At 47.1% G+C, this 18,008-nt stretch overlaps 7 protein-coding genes across 14 annotated transcripts; 4 read left to right on the forward strand and 3 right to left on the reverse strand.

Annotated features, from left to right (window-relative positions):
- Window positions 1-29: 29 nt before the first annotated feature.
- mRpL12 (mitochondrial ribosomal protein L12) lies at window positions 30-823 on the forward strand. Its single transcript, NM_080003.4, has 2 exons — window positions 30-118; window positions 175-823. The coding sequence occupies exon 2, from the start codon at window positions 186-188 to the stop codon at window positions 732-734; it is 549 nt and encodes a 182-aa protein (NP_524742.1). The 5' UTR covers window positions 30-118; window positions 175-185; the 3' UTR covers window positions 735-823.
- Window positions 824-2,095: 1,272 nt separating this feature from the next.
- CG13313 (uncharacterized protein) lies at window positions 2,096-4,160 on the forward strand. The gene is made up of 3 exons (NM_140010.2): window positions 2,096-2,429; window positions 3,037-3,195; window positions 3,260-4,160. The coding sequence occupies exons 1-3, from the start codon at window positions 2,216-2,218 to the stop codon at window positions 4,132-4,134; spliced, it is 1,248 nt and encodes a 415-aa protein (NP_648267.1). The 5' UTR covers window positions 2,096-2,215; the 3' UTR covers window positions 4,135-4,160.
- A 352-nt stretch (window positions 4,161-4,512) lies between these two features.
- Window positions 4,513-8,008, reverse strand: ValRS-m (Valyl-tRNA synthetase, mitochondrial). Of its 2 annotated transcripts, none has more exons than NM_001300059.1 (5): window positions 7,772-8,008; window positions 5,950-7,703; window positions 5,445-5,894; window positions 4,756-5,385; window positions 4,513-4,695 (listed from the first exon to the last, which is right to left on the reverse strand). In NM_001300059.1, the coding sequence occupies exons 1-5, from the start codon at window positions 7,863-7,865 to the stop codon at window positions 4,639-4,641; spliced, it is 2,985 nt and encodes a 994-aa protein (NP_001286988.1). In that variant the 5' UTR covers window positions 7,866-8,008; the 3' UTR covers window positions 4,513-4,638. The 2 variants fall into 2 exon arrangements, with proteins under 2 accessions (NP_001286988.1, NP_648268.1); NM_140011.3 differs by having other exon boundaries at window positions 7,772-7,902.
- Window positions 8,009-8,150: 142 nt separating this feature from the next.
- On the reverse strand, window positions 8,151-9,613 carry CG5653 (uncharacterized protein). Its single transcript, NM_140012.2, has one exon. It carries the CDS (start codon window positions 9,599-9,601, stop codon window positions 8,171-8,173), a length of 1,431 nt encoding a protein of 476 aa, NP_648269.1. The 5' UTR covers window positions 9,602-9,613; the 3' UTR covers window positions 8,151-8,170.
- A 454-nt stretch (window positions 9,614-10,067) lies between these two features.
- On the forward strand, window positions 10,068-11,410 carry CG5021 (uncharacterized protein). Of its 4 annotated transcripts, none has more exons than NM_001169919.2 (4): window positions 10,068-10,231; window positions 10,367-10,449; window positions 10,521-10,755; window positions 10,805-11,410. In NM_001169919.2, the coding sequence occupies exons 1-4, from the start codon at window positions 10,208-10,210 to the stop codon at window positions 11,132-11,134; spliced, it is 672 nt and encodes a 223-aa protein (NP_001163390.1). In that variant the 5' UTR covers window positions 10,068-10,207; the 3' UTR covers window positions 11,135-11,410. The 4 variants fall into 4 exon arrangements, with proteins under 4 accessions (NP_001163390.1, NP_001163391.1, NP_729433.1 ...); NM_001169920.2 differs by having other exon boundaries at window positions 10,068-10,222; window positions 10,805-11,353; NM_168304.2 differs by having other exon boundaries at window positions 10,068-10,222; window positions 10,820-11,353.
- Window positions 11,411-11,766: 356 nt separating this feature from the next.
- Window positions 11,767-14,991, forward strand: CG5026 (uncharacterized protein). 3 transcript variants are annotated; one of them, NM_140014.4, is made up of 7 exons: window positions 11,767-12,312; window positions 12,416-12,666; window positions 12,737-13,124; window positions 13,187-13,662; window positions 13,722-14,134; window positions 14,188-14,285; window positions 14,342-14,991. In NM_140014.4, the coding sequence occupies exons 1-7, from the start codon at window positions 12,154-12,156 to the stop codon at window positions 14,417-14,419; spliced, it is 1,863 nt and encodes a 620-aa protein (NP_648271.3). In that variant the 5' UTR covers window positions 11,767-12,153; the 3' UTR covers window positions 14,420-14,991. The 3 variants fall into 3 exon arrangements, with proteins under 3 accessions (NP_648271.3, NP_729434.2, NP_001163392.1); NM_168305.4 differs by having other exon boundaries at window positions 14,342-14,641; NM_001169921.2 differs by having other exon boundaries at window positions 14,342-14,616.
- Window positions 14,992-15,294: 303 nt separating this feature from the next.
- Window positions 15,295-18,004, reverse strand: pix (pixie). Of its 2 annotated transcripts, NM_140015.3 has the most exons (5): window positions 17,896-18,004; window positions 17,373-17,586; window positions 16,700-17,310; window positions 15,924-16,640; window positions 15,295-15,866 (listed from the first exon to the last, which is right to left on the reverse strand). In NM_140015.3, the coding sequence occupies exons 2-5, from the start codon at window positions 17,583-17,585 to the stop codon at window positions 15,572-15,574; spliced, it is 1,836 nt and encodes a 611-aa protein (NP_648272.1). In that variant the 5' UTR covers window position 17,586; window positions 17,896-18,004; the 3' UTR covers window positions 15,295-15,571. The 2 variants fall into 2 exon arrangements, with proteins under 2 accessions (NP_648272.1, NP_729435.1); NM_168306.2 differs by lacking the exon at window positions 17,896-18,004 and having other exon boundaries at window positions 17,373-17,656.
- Window positions 18,005-18,008: the final 4 nt, after the last annotated feature.

Below are 18,008 nucleotides of genomic sequence, written 5' to 3' on the forward strand. Positions count from 1 at the left end.
TAAGCATGGCACTGCCGTTCAACCAAATATGTTGAATGCAGCCCTGGCTGTTTATCGATAAACTGCTCACATAACCTGCTGCTGCGGCCCAAAGAATTTATTTTGTCACCCGAAAACCGTAAGTAAATGGATATTAAATGATAGTTGAACGCTTTTCTAACTTAAGACTTGCAGATACCAATAAGATGCACATCACACGCCTCGCCCTTCGCCAGATTTCGCGCCAAGTGCAGCTGCATCGCATGTACAGTGCAGCGGCTCCGGCCGCCGCAGTCTCGGGTGCGGAAAAACTGGTGCCTCCCGCGCCGGAAGGAGCCGCCAAGCCACCCAATCCCAAACTGGACTCGATTGTCAACAACATTGCCGCGCTCAATCTCCTCGAGGTGGCCGAGCTGAGCACCCTGCTCAAACAGAAACTGAACCTGCCCGAGACCGCATTTGCCCCACAATTCGCCGCTGGGCCGGCACGTGCTGCTCCCGCCGAGGATGAGGAGGAGGCAGCGCCCAAGAAGGTACAGACCTCCTTCAAGGTCAAGCTGGTCAAGTTCGACGAAAAGCAGAAGGTGGCGCTGATCAAGGAGGTGAAGAACCTACTCGAGGGCATGAACCTGGTGCAGGCCAAAAAGTTCGTCGAGAGCGCACCGACCATCGTTAAGGAGGACATCCCCAAGGAGGAGGCCGAGAAACTCAAGGAGGCACTGTCCAAGGCGGGCGCCATCATCGAGATCGAGTAGGATCGGCCACGGTGCCTTCGTTTATCCACTTTGCGTTTAGCTGCTAGTTACTGTTTTAATAAAAAGCCAGGCAACATTTGCTGTAAACTTTACGTTTTGTTTAACCCAATATTTTGTTTTTGCAAAACAGAAGGATAGGTTTTTAGACAAAAGTAGGTAAAATACTTTTCGCCTAGAAATCGCAAAAGTATTTACATAATACAAACTTTCTTGCAATGCTGTGGTTAGTTTACTAGATCAAAACATAATTATATTTGTTCATTTACATAATTATATTAAGGTTAATATCTAGAGGAAAAACTTTTAAAAAAGTCTTTGTTTTTTGAAAAGCCCTAATCGCACTCCAAATAACTTATATGGATTGCTCGTAGTTGGCAACGCAGCAAATTACGTGCAACTTTCTAAGCGTCGGCCTGGAAAACAATCCAGCCCAATCCACTTTTACCTTCCTTTTGGGATTAAACCTTAATTAGTGTCATAGTCGGCGATTAGTGGTGTCCTGCTAATTGGTGTCGTGCGTGTCGTGCTGCGTTCTAGTAAATGCACCAAATCAGATCAGTAATCAGCTCTTGCTGACTCAAAAACACGCGCCAAATCCAGCTAGATGGTACCGTTACATCATCATGGTCTGTAAACGGACGGATCACAATGGCGCCGAGTTTTCGATTTTATTTATAGCCACTAAAACTGGCTCGAGCGGAAAGAAGATGCCAATGTGGAGCTACGTTTACATACCGCAGAGATGAGCAAACAGACGGACACTTTCTTTTATCCCATCCGGGGGAATCATGCGGCGCTGCACGCGTGCGCAGCCCGGCAAATTGGGTATCAGTGCCAGTGCCAGGCATTTCTATCACTTTCCTCGCCCAGAAATCGGGTTGTTTTTGTCTAGAAGCGGTACGCGTAAATTCGGGTAACCACTAAAGCCAATACGAGTTAGAGGCCGAGCACTTCCCATGCGTGAGTGCTCTACATTCTCTCCCGGACCAGGTGAAATAGGCGCCACACGATCTTCGGACAGGAGCGGATTTGGGTGCGAATCATATGGTGAAATTCACTCAATGAGAATAGCAAATGCGTCACGAAACAGAAAGAAGTTCGTTCATATCCTGCTTAAGATATTTTTAAAATGTTTGTAATTATATTCGACATTTAAACTATTGCTTCCTTTTTTTAATATTAGAATATATTGAGATAAGAAATGACTGTCCACGTTTCCTTTGAGCGATTTGGAGCCGTCCCTGTGCACGGTGCATAGGTTGTCGGGTTCTCTCAATTAGCACCTGAGCAGCCCACTGGGCTGGCCCATCCGACTGTGCCCCCAAAACTCGGGTCTCCAGCGGCAGTATCCATTGTGTCACACGCGCGAGTGAACGTCTCTCTCGATCGGTAGCCAATCCGTACCAGCTCCGTTGCAGCAGCTCTAGCTCCAGCTAACCCGAGTGAAAACCGAAAGTGAAACCGTACGTCAATCCATCATCATGTCCGCCGGTGGCCGTTCCTCGCAGCTTTTGGCCCTCGTGGTCATCTTCTTCAGCAGCTATATAGTGGGCATATACAGTGCGGCACGTGCCAGCAGTTTGGCATTAGCTCCACTGTCGAAGGCTAATGAATCCCTGATCCTGGCGAATGATACCCTCCTCGCGGAGGATGGAAACTCCAGTTTGGTCCACAGTGGATCGCGCCATCCTCGCTGTAAGTTTGAGCTCCTCCTCAGCAGGTTACTCTTGACGAGATCGGGCCGGTTGAATGCCGGCAGTTTGTTTTTCCGTCGTGGTGGAAGTATGTGGGTCAGGCCTCAATTATCACCCACTGTGCATGTACCGCAGGTGGATTCTTTAGTCTTAGCTGTCCCCATGCCCTACAATCATCATTGCTTCCGCGGAAAACGTTTCCATTTGCGCATTGCATTTCTGAAATATAAAGTGGAGCATCGCTAAGTCATATTTGTTGTGTTTTGAGGTTTGATTTCTAGATGTTCAAAAATAGTAACTTTTCTATATTTGGCCACTTATCTCTTAGAAGAAATTTATTTGTTATAAATTATTATTTAAAGTTCAAGCTTATCCAATTATCTCAAAGATCTCTTACATTTTCTGTAACAAAAAATTAAGTTTTTGTTAGTATCTAACTACTGTATAGTTATCAGTTTGGGTTTTACAGTCATAGATAAAGGGTTGACAGCAATTTTATAGAATCATAAAGTTACCAAATCGTGTCCCTCCGGTAATAATCCGATAATCCCTTGGATTATCCATATCATTTTCACTAACATTTCAATGACCATTTCTTTCATTTCTAGGGTTTCCTTTCTATACAATTGGTCGCTTTTCCAACGACATCTGTGTGGGCAACAACCTGCTCCTGGGCACCTGCGTTATAAACGGAGAGTGCACCGATAACAGCGGCGTTGCAGCGGGCAGCTGCTCCTCCATCACAGCGCAAGCCATTTGCTGCATTTGTAAGTACTTTCGGAAACGTTCAAGTTCTTTCATCAGGTATTAAATAACAAATTATGCTTGCAGATCAAAGGACATGTGGAGCAAGTACTTCCTACAATAATACGTACTTTTACAACAGCAATTATCCCGCTCCATATGGCGGCGGCGGACGGTGTTCCATTGTGGTCACGCCACCGGATTCGTCAATCTGCCAGCTACGAGTGGACTTCCTTTCCCTATCGCTGGCACCACCATCGGGAGATGGATCCTGCTCTACGGATGCCTTGACCATCACTGGCGGAGCCTCGCAAGTGCCCAGCATTTGTGGCGAGAACGCCGGTCAGCATGTGTATGTGGACTTTAACGGCGTCAGTCCGATAACCATCTCAGTGGCCACCTCCGGAAGTTATACATTCAACCGCAACTGGCAGTTCCAGATAAGAATGCTGGGATGCACGTCGGCCACTTTGGCTCCGGCCGGTTGCCTGCAATACTATATGCCCAGCAGCGGCACCCTGGCCAGTTTTAATTACAATTCGGCGGCGGCCTCCGCCCTCAATTCCATTGGTGTGCAGGGCACGAGACAGTTGGCGAACACCAAGTACGGTATTTGCATACGCAAAGCAGCGGGAATGTGCTCCATTACCTACAGCCAGGTTGGCTCCGATACGTATTCCTTTACGCTGACCAACGATGTGGGTGCCGTGGATCCGACTCTGCTGGCCACCTCATCTGTTCAGAGTCAGGAATGTACAACGGACTATATCATCATTCCGTCGCCAACGCAGGGCGGAGTTGCGATGCCCAGCGATCGGTTTTGTGGATTGGGTCTGGTATCCACGACCACATCGGCGAAGCCATTCGTTGTCTACACAGTCACCGATGGTAATGAGGATATGGACATATCGAATCGCGGCTTCTACTTGTCGTATTCGCAGAACGCGTGTCCAATTCTGTAAATATGGTATACAATAAAAGACTTGATAATCATAGCATAACAAAAAACCGTGATACATATCTGGAGAAGAGAAATTGGGGATCCTTTCGAGGAATTTGGACGAAGCATCTGGTAAATTTAAACATTAATTAACATACGAAAGTGTAAAAACAATAACCATTTCCGATTTAAACCAATATTCGTTTGATTTCGTGAACTTAGCAATTAGCAAAAATGATCTAATAGGAATTTAAAACAAATTCAAAAAAAATATCTGTAGTATTTTGCGGTTTTGGTGACAAAAGAGTTAGCGGTTTAAAACGGAAATGTCTAAATTTTCCGAACAGAAATTGATATTTGAATTAGATCAGTGACAAGTAGTTGAGTATTTTTATGCTTAGTGCCTTTATAAGGTACGTTGCGCATTTAATAAATATTGCAGTCTTTAATTCTAAACAAACAGATGACTTAGGCGGATGTAAGTCAATAACAATGGCATTATCTAAGCTAATTGTTATGCAGTGCATTAGGACAATACTGCCAGCCGAGTGAGACTGTTGATTTCCGCCTCCAACTCTTTGACCTACAATAAAAAACCAATAAAAATAATGTCGCATGGAATCAAAACTTTATAGCACATTACCTTATTTTCGAAATGTGACTTAACTTTCTTGTCGGCCATCAGTTGGAAGGCTTCGTTATCCAGGCGCATGCGATACCGCTGCAATTCGGTGACCAACTTCTTCAGTTTTTTGGCATTGGCCTTCTGCATTTCGTCTCGTTTTTCCGGCGTCAGATCCAATCCATCGCTCAATTTCAAGCCAAAGGAGCAGAGTGCTCCTGCCGTTGAGAAGTAGCTGAGTTGCTTCGAAATCTTTGAGCTCTCGTCAAACAATTCCAGTTCCACGTCTTCGCAGCGAGATAACACCTTGATCTGCGGCAAATGACGACGAAGCACTCCTTCCGAGTCCGTATTCTGGGCAAACAAACTGAGTTGCGGATGATGGCGCTTGCTAATCTCATTGCGACTCTTAACCTGTCGCACATTATGGCAGATGTTCACTATTTCGTTGACCTCTTCCTCCAACTTTTCATCCTTGTAGTCGGACAGTTTAAGCTCTATATTAAGGGGCACATGCTGCAGTAATTCGGAAGCCACAAAGGGAGCATACGGGGCCATGGCCTGCAGTCCCCAGCTAAGGCAAGCGGTCAGGGTGCCCACATGGATGTAGGCATCAGCACTGCGATTTCCTATCGCAGGTTTGGTTGTTTCCTGTCGATTTCAGCAGCTTTTGTTGATGCTGAGTAACAATTGAATGACAACCAACTTACCAAGTAAGTATCACAGAGATATTGATAGAAGAAGGTCTTCAGGGCTGCTGTGGCCAAGTGGAAATTGTAGTTGCTGTAGCTCTGCGAGCAGACAGACAAGGTCTCCGCGAGGCGTCCGACGATCCAGCGATCCCAAAGGCCCAGATTCACACCTTCAAGAGTCTCAAACTGATGCAGCGAGATTCCCAGTCCCTTGGCTGAGCCGAGGGTAAATCGCATAGCTTGCCATACTTTGTTTAGGAAAAGCTTATTGGTGTGGCAGGCGTTCACATCGAAGCTAATGAAGTGACTCTTGATGTTGTGGCTCATCAGGGTGAAGCGTAGAGCATCGGTGCCGCACTCTTGAATGCCATTGGGGAACATTTGCGTCATTCCAATCGTGGAGGCCTTTAACTCTGAAGGCGTAATAATGCCCGCCTCGCACGATTGCTCTAAGCCAGCCTTCAGGCTCTGCAGATGTAATATATCGTTAAATTTTATTCTTGGCAAGAATGGCCTAACTTACCTCTAAACTGGCGCCCTGAACCACCTGCTGTGGGGCCACGATGTTGCCGATACTCTTGGACATCTTCCGGCCATGAGCATCGCACACAATGCCGTTTAGCAAAATTCTCTGAAAGGGTGCCTCGCCGGTCAGCTTCAGACCCAACATCATCATGCGCGCCACCCAAAAGAAGATAATATCATGGCCAGTCTGCATTATGTCCAAAGGATATCTTTCTTTGTAGCTCTCCTCTGGCCAACCGGCTGTGGAGAAAGGCAGCAGCGATGATGAAAACCAAGTGTCCAGTACATCCGGATCACGTTTCAATGTAAATTCTTCGCTACCAATAAGTCTCATGGCTTTCTGCCTAGCTGTCTTCTCGTCAAGGGCAGCCACCCATTGACTGTTTCCCTGGGAGTCGATGACCTCGTATGCGGGCACCTGATGCCCCCACCACAACTGCCGGGAAATGCACCAGTCGCGGCTATCCTGTAGCCAGCGTTCCCACTCCGTTTCGAAGTTCGGAGGCAGGATTTGCAGACGTCCACTATGAAGTTCAGATAAGGCATCCTTTGCCAAGTCTTTGCACTTAAGAAACCATTGCGGCAATATCATGTACTCTATGACGTCCTTGGAACGCGAGCAGATGGGCAACTGCATGGTATGAGAGCGCACCTGTCGCAGCAAATCCATCTCTTCCAGGCGATTGACGATGAGATCTCGCGCCTCGAAGCGCGGAATACCCTTGTACTCAGAATAGGCATCCACCACAAGACCCGTTTCAGTAAAGACCTGGCGAGGTTCAAGCTTATGGCGAGTGGCCAGCTCGAAATCAAATTTGTCATGGGCTGGTGTGATTTTCACTGCCCCGGTGCCAAACTCCTGGTCCACGGTGATATCGAAAACGAGTGGAATGGTGTCGTCACGGAAAGGATGCTTGAGCTTAACCTGATCAATGTTTCGGTACTTGGCGTAGCGCGGATCCAGCGGATGTACTGCGACAGCTACATCACCCAAAATTGTCTCTGGTCTAGTGGTAGACACCACAATCTCTTCAACCGAACCATCGGGCAGTGCTTCACCATCCACTACGTGATAGGCGAAATCGTACATTCTGCCAAAGAGTACTTTGTGATCGTAGCCTGGAACGGATATCTCTACCGGCTCCGTGATCTCTACACTGTCCACCTCGATATCAGATATCGCGGAACGTAGAGCGGTGCACCAGTTGACAACCGAGTTGCGCCGCTGAATTAGGCCTTCTTCAAAGAGTCGCTCGAAAGCTACGTTGACCGCATGCGCCTGCTGCTCATCCATTGTGAAGTATTCTCGTTGCCAATTCAGTTTACAGCCGAGTTGGCGGAGATCCTGTACGATACCAGCACCCTTTTCCGCCTTCCAGCGCCATACTTCGTCCAGAAAAGCAGAACGTCCCAATTCATGACGGGTTTTCGCCTGAGAAGCGGCAATCGTGCGCTCTACGACCACCTGGGTGGCGATACCCGCGTGATCTGTGCCTGGTACCCAGTCCACCTGGTAGCCAAGCTGTTCGCGCTGGCGGGCAATCACATCCTGCACGGTGGCCATCAGTGCATGGCCCAAATGTAGATTCCCGGTTACATTTGGTGGCGGTAGAAGCATGCGATAGGTCCCCCGCTTGCAACTGCTGGCTGAAGCCTTGGGCAAATTTGCCTGGCGATGCTCCCGCTCCCAGTAAGCATTTTCCACTGGTTGTGGCTGGTATCCTGCTGCCAAGGGAAGCTCATTAGCCGCATCTAAAAGTGGAAAAAAGTGAGTTCTTTAGCCGGCACTGGGGTTTTGAATGAAACTGGAGGTAACGCACCTTTAAGGGTACTGTAGTATAGAGAGTACACCCTTGGCTGGCACAGGTACTTGTGTCTGAGCAGTTTACTGCTACAATTCCCAATTATTTGCATTTTTAATGTTGTGTTATGTTATGTCAAAAAAAATTGTAATCTTATTGGTGATGGTATAAAAACAGCTGAGGAGATAATCGATATACGGCTTATGGGCGCCAATTTCAAACGAGAAACGGTAGAGCTTTCCTCCTCAATTTTTTTTCAAACTTCATTATTTATTTGATTTGTCAAAAGAGAAACATAAAACATCTCAGAGGGTACGTATGTGAATATCAGGATCCAATGTAATTTTTTTTAATTTATAAAAGAGAACAATTTTATTAAGAAACCATAAAGAAAAGTACGATAAAAAAATATATTTTTCAGGCACTGACACTGCATGAGGTGTAATGATCAATGAGCCGGTCTGCCTCCCGATAGCCCGCCTCCACAGCTCCGTGAACGGTGGAAAAGTGATTCCTGCTAGACGCTTCTCCGGCAAAAAGGAGGCCTAAATGACCATCTTCGCCCAACACAGGAGACTCTAGATCCCAGGGGCCCGTATTCCTTTCATCGGCCATAACTCCACGATAACTCCAACTGCCACGGAAATTCGGATTCGAAAACCACGAGCTGCGAACGAAACGCTTTGGCGGCGGAATTTCGAAAGTGAGGAACTTTCGGAAAAGCCAGTACAAGCCCTCAAGGACTTTCTCATCGGACAGGGTCTCCATGTGGCGTCCATGCGGACCATTCACCCAGGCCATCAACATTCGGGGCTGACAAGTGATCATGTGTACACCGGTTATACCCTCCACCCAGAAATATTCCGTCTTTCGCAGCTCTATCAGATCCTCTTCCAGCCAAAAGCAGAAGAAACCCACCCAGCCGTCAGGAAGAGGTTGCTTCTCATACTCCAAATACAGTTTGTTCACAGTGCCCAGGGTGAGGCTGCGAATGGCATTCACCTTGGCTGCGGGCAGCGGCGGGACGAACAGTTTCTCGTGCTGCTCCTGCAGGACTCCCAGGGAAACGGTGCAGATGACGTGGTCCGCCTCGAAGTAATCCCCATCCTGGCAGCGCAGGATTACCTTACGGGGGCACGCCAACTCAATCTTGATGACCTTCATATCAAGTTGAATACGTCCTTCCAGTAGACCCAGCTCTTCTGGCGTATCCGCGCTGACCTTCATCAGCAGCCGCAGGAAGCGCCGGTAACCCTTCGTTCCCCAGTGGAGCAGCTTGTCGCCATCACATTCGTGGTACTCGATGTGTTCCCTAACGGAGACCTCGAAAAGATTGTCCGCACCAATAATAGAGCTTTCATGCTTCGCAAATGTATTCAAGGCCTCACTAGCCACATCCCTATTCACTTGGGGTAGCTCGGACTCGATCTTGCGCCAGAAGGTCTGAGTCAGGTGGGTGCCAAAGGATCCCACAACCGGGTGAGGTCCACTCGGCATGCTCTTCACAGCAATGTCGTGAATCCTGCAGGCCAACTCATGTGGAACCACCTCCTTGTTGGATCTCACCCTCTTTATGGGACTGTAATAGTCGCCTGTCTCGTGCAGGATACCCATATCCTTGACCATGTCGTATACACAATTTTGCTGCTTTCCATGACACCACTGGGCTCCCAAATCGATGACGTTGTCACCAAAATACACGGTGTTGATCCGCCCGCCAATGCGATCCTCCGCCTCCAGGATCTGAACATTCTGGAAATTGTTTTGCAGGAGTCGAGTGGCGGCGGCTATGCCCGAAACTCCTGCTCCGATTATGATTATCCTAGAGGAGGCACGGCATTTTTCCATTTTGAAACGTTGGTAGTTAAGTTCGACAGAAAGAGCAGACGATCAACGAGCTACTGATGAAGTTTGTGGGCTAACTTGGCAAGTGATGGATGCTGCATTTCAATGGCTTCCACTGCGGTTGGAGTACAACTTTTTGCACACTCTGCTGGTTTTCAGCCACAACCATGTAACATTGAGAATCCGGGTCACAGAACATAAAAGTCGTCTTAGATAATATTGCTTCGGCTTTTATTACTTAATATGATGCGTAAAAAATTATGTTTCATAAATAACTTAAAAGTGGCATTTTTTTCTCATTTGGCGCTGCTATTGCAAATAACAATTCCACAAACAAAATGAAGGGGAGCTCAATAAAAAATGTTTGCAAAATTTTCAAATACGATAGGTTTAAGCTCGATTACTTATGGTGCTGCCAACCCAATCGAAGTCGAAGAAGTGCTTCACCCCTGCGAGCTATCGACTCAGTGCGAAAACGATAGAAGGCTACGCAGGCAGAAACAACAACAACGTCCCAGGCGAAGAAAATATATTAAATCCCCTGAAAAACCACGAAAATCCATGAAAATTGCACCCAACTAGGAATTAGAAGTCACTCCCTACACCAGCATGGCATCCGCTACGGTAAGAAATGTATGTATGCCGCACTAACACCTAACAAGCTGCTTGATTGGGGTGCCATTCTGACAATACGATCCGAGGTTTTCCACGAAAACTCATATTTTACAACGAGGCAAGCCAAACTAATCCCACATACGTGTTACACAGGTGCCGCTGCTCGACGATGACACGATACCCTTTGGCGAGGAGGACGAGATGCGGGATCCCAGTCGCGCGGGTCAGAAATACACGTATGCAGAACCATAATGTTTGTTGATCAATTCCATTTACCCCAACCCAACCCAACGCGTGTACTCCACAGGCACCCGTACGTCACCTTCTTCCACCTGTTCTTCAGGGGCGCCGCCATCCTGATCTATATGTTCTGCGGTTGGTTCAGCGACTCCTTCATCACCAGCTTCGTTTTCGTGGTGCTCTTCCTGTCCGCCGACTTCTGGACGGTGAAGAACATCTCGGGCAGATTGCTGGTCGGTCTCCGCTGGTGGAACTACGTCGACGACGATGGCGTATCGCACTGGGTGTTTGAGTCAAAGAACGTGAGTCACGAGCATAGCTAACTAGATTGCCCTTGATAATGAAACGCAGTCTGAATCCTACCAGAGTCGGGTCAACAAGAACGAGCAGCGCATCTTCTGGCTGGGACTCATCCTCTGTCCCGTCTTCTGGGGCCTCTTCTTCCTGTTCGCCCTATTCGGCCTGAAGTTCAAATGGCTACTGCTGGTAATGATCGCCATTGCGCTGAATGCCGCCAATCTGTATGGCTACGTCAAGTGTAACTATGGTGCCAATAAGGATCTGAATTCCGCCGCCACAGACTTTGTGAAAACGCAGTTCTTCAAGAATGCCGTGGACATCATGACAAGGCCCAGTGGCGCCCCACCGCCAACAAATGTACGCCCGACGGGAGTCGTTTGAGCTGGTGGAGACGCCATCTACTAAGTCACCTTGCCACCGTCTGCTGCAGCGCATTCCAAAGAGTATTCGACGCTTCTTCTGGCGCGGACCACGACCTTCGATTGGCATCGCTGTCTGTGTACCATATGTAAAACTTAATTTAGCCATACTGCAATCTACCATAATCATTTCTTACTTTTACTCGGATTAAAGGACCGCATGTGCGTGTGACATGCAACCAGTATGCCACATGGTTTTATTTCGAATGGTTTAACTACAAATTTAAGAATAGTTATTAAAAGGGATTCAGATATAGCGAAATGTGTTTTATTTTTATTCTCTGCATCTTAATCTGAGTACGAAAGACGTGAAGCAAATAATTTTCATTACTGTTAGATTACTATAAATTATTTAGTTTATTTTCTTTTTTGTCATTTTAGTTTCATATATGAAACTGTCGTAAACATATATTTAAAAATGAAGCGTAAATATAATCATTCCTGCAAAACTAAACTAAATGAAATTGCAAAACAATTTAAAAATATTTTTACATATTAAAAAACCTGATAATTTTTTAGTTCTTTGTTAGTGGCAATAACGGTTCATAGGCAAAACGCAGTGTGGTAGTGGACGCCACAACAAAGCTTTCCGGCTCAGTGAGCGACGGGCACACTGGCACAAAGCACAAAACAGAACAGTCGGTCGGAAACGGAATCGAAAAGAAAGAAAGAAATGCAATCTGTGCCGTAAGCGGGGGCGTGGAACAAAAGTTTTTGCAGCCCGGAACGAGTTTCATTGTTAGCTGCAGAGCAGCAGTGCCGTAAGTCCGCCAAATCCCCGCCAGAACCGGTGACGTACGCACTGCTGTGGGTTCAAAAAAGGGGACTCGAAAGGCGGGATAACCGTGGCGAAGAAGGGCGGAGGTGGAAGGCGGCGTCGACAGAAGCAATCAAGTGGCAACAGGAGATAGCCGGGGCAAAATGCAAAAAGTTAATTAGTGGGGGCCAAATCAAATCGGACACCCCGCCGAGGGCGACACCATGGAATTCGCCGACCTTATAAAGACCCCCAAGCTGGACGGTGTCCTGCTGCACGACCCATCGAATGCGGGGGCGTCGGGTGCAACAGTTGGCACACTGTGCATCACAGGGCACCATTTGCTGCTCAGCGCCCGCCAGGAAACCAGCCAGGAGCTATGGGTAAGTGGGTTGAGGCCTGCCCACCTAATCCGATGTGCTTCGGCATCAGTGGAGCGCTCATAATTGAATTAGAAATTCATCATGCTCATCCCCCTCTTTTCAGTTGCTCCACAAGAACATCGACTGTGTGGAGAAGAAGCCTAGTTTGTCGCAGAATATCGTGGTCGGTGGGATTATCACCCTGAAGTGCAAGGACCTGCGCATCATTTCGTTGGAGATAAAGTGCGGCAAGGAGTTCTTCAACGTGGCCGCATCGCTGGAGGCACTCAGTGCCATCCAGAACACCGAACTGCTCTATCCATTCTTCTACCGGCCCATGTACTCGATCCTAGAGGACGGCTACACGATGTTTAGGTGGGTACACGGCTTCTCCATAACTAACAAATTGGCTACAATTCAATTAACCTCCCCATCCAAACGACAGGCCCGAGCTGGAGTTCGCCAAACTCATAAGCGGGGTTGGCATGGGCGGTGCGTCCTCGCCGAATGTGGCCAACATAACAATTTGCATGCCATCAACTTCGACATCGACGTTGACTGTGGGCGCCGGCATTCCCCATCCTCTGCAAAATGGCTATGCGATAGAAGCCCTTGCGTGTGGTGTTGGTGGTGTGGGAGGTGGTGCGCTTCAAAGTCCCCAGGCCTCCTGCGAGTGGCGCATCACCAACGTCAACAGAGACTTCAGCGTCTGTGCCACATATGGCGCCACGCTAATTGTACCTAAAGCAATTACGGACGAGCAGATAGTGCTCTCCGCTGCGTTCCGCGATGGCGGCCGCTTCCCCGTGCTCAGCTACAGGCATGAAAATGGCGTAAGTCATTGCATCTACATCATCAAATTTTATTAAATTAATTCAATGATTCATATTTGCAGGCCACACTAATGCGCAGCTCCCAGCCGCTGTCCATTCAGGGCATCAAGCGCTGTAGAGCTGACGAGGCTATCCTTAATCTGGTGCTGGGTCGCAGTCGGAAGGGGTTCATCGTGGACACTTGGGGTAAGGGCAAATCGAATACGGAAACTGACCTGCACTACTCGCAGTGGAAGAAGGTAAATCGTTCAATTGGAAACGTCAGTTCGCCCGCCTCTATTTTGGACAGCTTTGCTCGGCTTATCGAAGCTTGCAACGATTTGGGATGCAGTACTGATAAATGGCTATCGCGACTGGAGAACAGCGGCTGGCTTAGTCTTGTGCTGAACTCACTGAACGCCTCCTGTGTGGTGGCCCAATGCCTGGACCAAGAGGGAAGTCCAGTGTTAGTGCACGGTGCTAAGGGGTTGGACTCCACGCTTATAGTCACCTCACTGGTGCAGATCATTCTCAATCCGGACTGCCGGACTGTAAGGGGGTAAGTAATCATATTCTCCTTACCTTGAAAAAGATATTTATGCCGTGTTCCCTTTGCAGCCTGCAGGCTTTGATAGAGCGCGAGTGGATCCAGGCGGGACATCCGTTCGCCTCGCGTCATCGCTACTCATGCTATACACCAAATCAGACACGCAATAAGACCTCTGGTGCCACCTTCGTCCTATTTCTGGATTGCATTTATCAGCTTTACACGCAGTTCCCCTGCAGCTTTGAATTCAGCACTCAACTGCTGATCCTTCTATTTGAGCACAGTCACTTTTCGCAGTATGGAACTTTCCTGTGCGATTCAGAGCGGGAGAGAAACGAACTGAATGTGCACACCAGGACGACGAGCCTGTGGTCTTATTTGAACCGGCCTGATGTCCTTCAGACATTCTTGAATCCGCTGTACGAGCCTAATGCCAATGTGATATGGCCATCGGTGGCGCCCATAAGCTTAGAGCTGTGGAGTGGTATGTTTAAGAACTTAATATATGAAACATTACTCATCAAACATGCATTTTAGATCTCTATTTGCGGTGGGTGATAGATCAACGCAGCTCAGTCACAGTCATGTCGCAAATTCAGGAACTTGTCACCCGCGAGAAGGAACTCAGGACTCAGGTAAGTCCACTTGAGTATTGATAGCGAAATGCTTACTGATGACATGTATCTTTCAGGCCCTCAAGTTGCGCAAACAAGCCATGGAGCTCGGCCAGGAAGTGTCCAACCTCATGAAAAGTGGAAACGATACATAGTCGGCTACCTCAAATGTTCTCTATCTTTTAATCTCCTGCATGATATACACTTATTTTTGATACGTTCTGTTGCAAGATTTCGACAATTATTTAAGCACATAGCAAAACTAATGTTAAGTCACTAAAAGTTCCATTTACAAGAAATTATGCTGAAGGAAAAAGAAAATAAACAAGGTAATTAAATTATTGGATAAACCATAGGATCTGCTTTTGGATCAACTGAAACACTCAATTTTAGACATACATGTGTCCATTTTTACTAACTATACTTCTATTGCATAAGTTCGGCAAAACAGTAAGAAAACTCTCCTTGTAAAACGCTCTCTACTCTCAGACTCAGATTGGGATTCGAAACAGCACAATGCAACTATCAAATATTTGGGTCAATTTTTGACGCATTTACTTTTATGGAATTTTTAGCGTATAAGTCTCCAAAATTACCTATTTATAGTACTTACTTGTGTCAGTTATTTAGTGGTCAACAAGCCACAGATCAAATTAAGTATTATAAACTCAAAAGATTTGCCTTTTTCGAAAAATTGTATGTAAATTTGATTAAATCGCATAAATTTAAAGCTTCAAAAGCGTTTACATTAAAAATATGCTGTGCATGCGTTGGTATATCTAAAAACAAATATTGTAAATTATATACTTATAAATGTTTGTAGCTGTTATTCATTGTGCGTCGATTTCGTATTGTGATCAAATTTGAAATGACAGAAATTTGTATGTAATTTACATTTGTATTGTGCGTATTTTGAGTAATTATCGCTTAAGTGCAATAAATACGTGTTAATTTGCAAACGTTAGCTCTTTTAAACTCGCAGGATTCTATGAGCACCACTTTAGAAAAAAGAACTTTCAAATGCAGTTTTGTATAAAGAAAATTGGTTTATTTTTGCTAGACTCATTTAAAACAACATTCTGTTGTTTCGGTTCACTATTTATTTCGCTGTAAAAACGTATATAAAACTCACTTTAATCAAGTACAATTAATCCCCAATTTTCGATTGTACGCAATCCTCGACAACAATAACAAATTAATTTGAAAGCAAATGTGTTCTTCAACGAAAGAATGCAAAATGAACGAAGGAAAGCTGAGGAGAACATAGAGAAACGAGCTGTCCCATCGAAGTTGCCCGTGATCCTGTCTTAGTTGCAGGCTTCGTCCTCCAAGAAGAAGAACTGGCCGGAGCGTTTCTGTTCTGTGTCCTTGACCGAATTGTTTTTGTTAATGCGGGGTCTGAAGTTGTTGGGATCGCGACGGAACGTAATACCAAGCAGTTCGAGGAAGCGGTTCATGCCATTTAGCAGCGACTGCGGCGAAAAGGCTGTCGTCTTCACTGAAGGCTGACCCTCGATCACGATGACACGGTCGGCGAGGTAGGTGGCCATGATGAAATCGTGCTCCACCACAAATCCAGTTTTCTTGGCGTGCAGAATGTAACTAAAACGAGATACCATCAATATTTGTGTGCAGATTTAAAGTCTATGTAAAACATACCGTTTGATAACCTTGGCGGCCACCAGACGCTGCTCTGAATCCAAGTAGGCAGAGGGTTCGTCGATGAGGTAGACATCCGCTGGCTTGCCAAGACACAGGACCAAGGCGACTCGCTGCAACTCACCACCGGAAAGGTTCTGCACCTCCTGGTCCATGATTTCCTCAATTTTCATGGGTTTCATAACATCGGCAATAAACTGAGGATGCACGTAGGCGTCACGAATCTTATCGTGCAATAAATGGCGAACATGATTTTGGAATTTCGGGGAAATCTTCTGGGGCTTGTAGGAAATATTCAGCATAGGCAGTTCCACCTCGCCATCGGGTTGGAGGTTACCGGCCAGCATGCGAATGAACGTCGTCTTTCCTGTACCGTTCTCGCCCAGGAGCACCAGGATCTCGGAGTCGCTGAAGTGACCCTTTTCCACCGTCAACTCGAACTTGCCCAGGGTCTTGACCATGGCGGGATATACGTAGTGGTTCATGCGCTTGATCTCCTCCTCCGTAGCGGACTCAGATACTTTGAAAGTAAGTGACTCAGTGCGGAATCGCATGTTTTCGGTGGGCACAAAGCCATCGAGGAAAATGTTGATGCCTTCGCGCACAGAGAAAGGCATAGTAACCACACCGTAGCAGCCGGGAACTCCGTAAAGGCAGCATATAAAGTCAGACAAGTAATCCAGCACAGACAAATCGTGCTCCACCACAATAATAAACCTGCATATTACAGAACCACGTCATAATTTTAAACAATGGCACATTATTCATCAACTTACTTGGTGGGATGCAGGAGTGATCGAATGGTCAAGGCAGCGTTCAGACGCTGCTTAACATCCAAATACGAGGACGGCTCGTCGAACATGAAGATGTCTGCATTCTGTATGCATACCATGGCGATGGCAAAGCGTTGCAGTTCTCCGCCAGAAAGCTGAGCGATCTCACGATCACGGATGTGCGATAGATCCAGCATTTCACAAATCTTAGTCTGCAGCTCCCTCTCGTCCTTCTTATCCAGAAGATCGCCCACAGCGCCACGCACCGCCTTGGGGATCTGATCCACATACTGCGGCTTGACCAGCGCCTTCAGATTGTCCTCCAAGATCTTGGTGAAGTAGTTCTGCAGCTCGGAGCCGCGGAAGTAGCTAAGGATCTCCGTCCAGTCGGGCGGATTGGCGTACTTCCCCAGGTTCGGCTTTTGTTTCCCCGCGAGGATCTTCAAAGCGGTCGACTTGCCAATACCGTTCTGTCCCACAAGACCGAGCACTTCACCGGGACGCGGAATGGGCAGACGATGCAGCTTGAAGGAGTTCTTGCTGTATCGATGCGTTGTGTGCTTCTCCAGATTGCTGGGCAAGTTGATGATTGTGATGGCCTCGAAGGGGCATTTCTGGGGAATTGAAAGCACGGGTTATTCCGGGAACTACAGCAGTTGTAGGTAAGCTGACCCACCTTGACGCAAATACCGCAACCGATGCACAGCTCCTCGGACAACGAGGCTATCTTGGACGTGGGCGTCACCTCGATGCAGAGCTTGCCCATGCGCACCACTGGGCAGGTCTTCTTGCACTCCTGCCGACACCGTTTGGGCTTGCACTTGTCATCGCTGACGATGGCAATACGCGTCTGCTTGTCCACCTCCTCGTTCTCCTTTCTGCGCGACATGCTGTTGATAGTTTTCAAATGAGCAAATTAAACAGAATTGGCTTCGATCCACTAATCAGCCGCCTATATGATAATCAGTCCATTGTCAACGTTGCAAATCACCATCCCCGACCGTCAAAACAAAACTGGTGCACCGATTCATGGACACAAGAGCGGGGGTGAGGTGCCAGCGTTTGTCAGTGAGTGAAAGTATAACCTCAAAGCGTGGCCAAAACAATGGGTTTCCACCATAAATTTCTATTGTCTCTCATGCGTCAGGCATTGTTCTTAAATTTCACGTTGACAGAGTGCTGAAATATTTGAAATTTACCTGCGAACTTGGCCGAAATTGTTGTAAAACAGACAGAACGCACGCTCTTGCGTGTCAGCCAACAAGTTTCAAAAGGGGGGAGCTTTGATGAGTTTCTCAACACTACTACGAAT

This window comes from Drosophila melanogaster, chromosome 3L (assembly GCF_000001215.4).
Source record: "Drosophila melanogaster chromosome 3L".
NCBI classification, from domain to species: Eukaryota; Metazoa; Arthropoda; class Insecta; order Diptera; family Drosophilidae; genus Drosophila; species Drosophila melanogaster.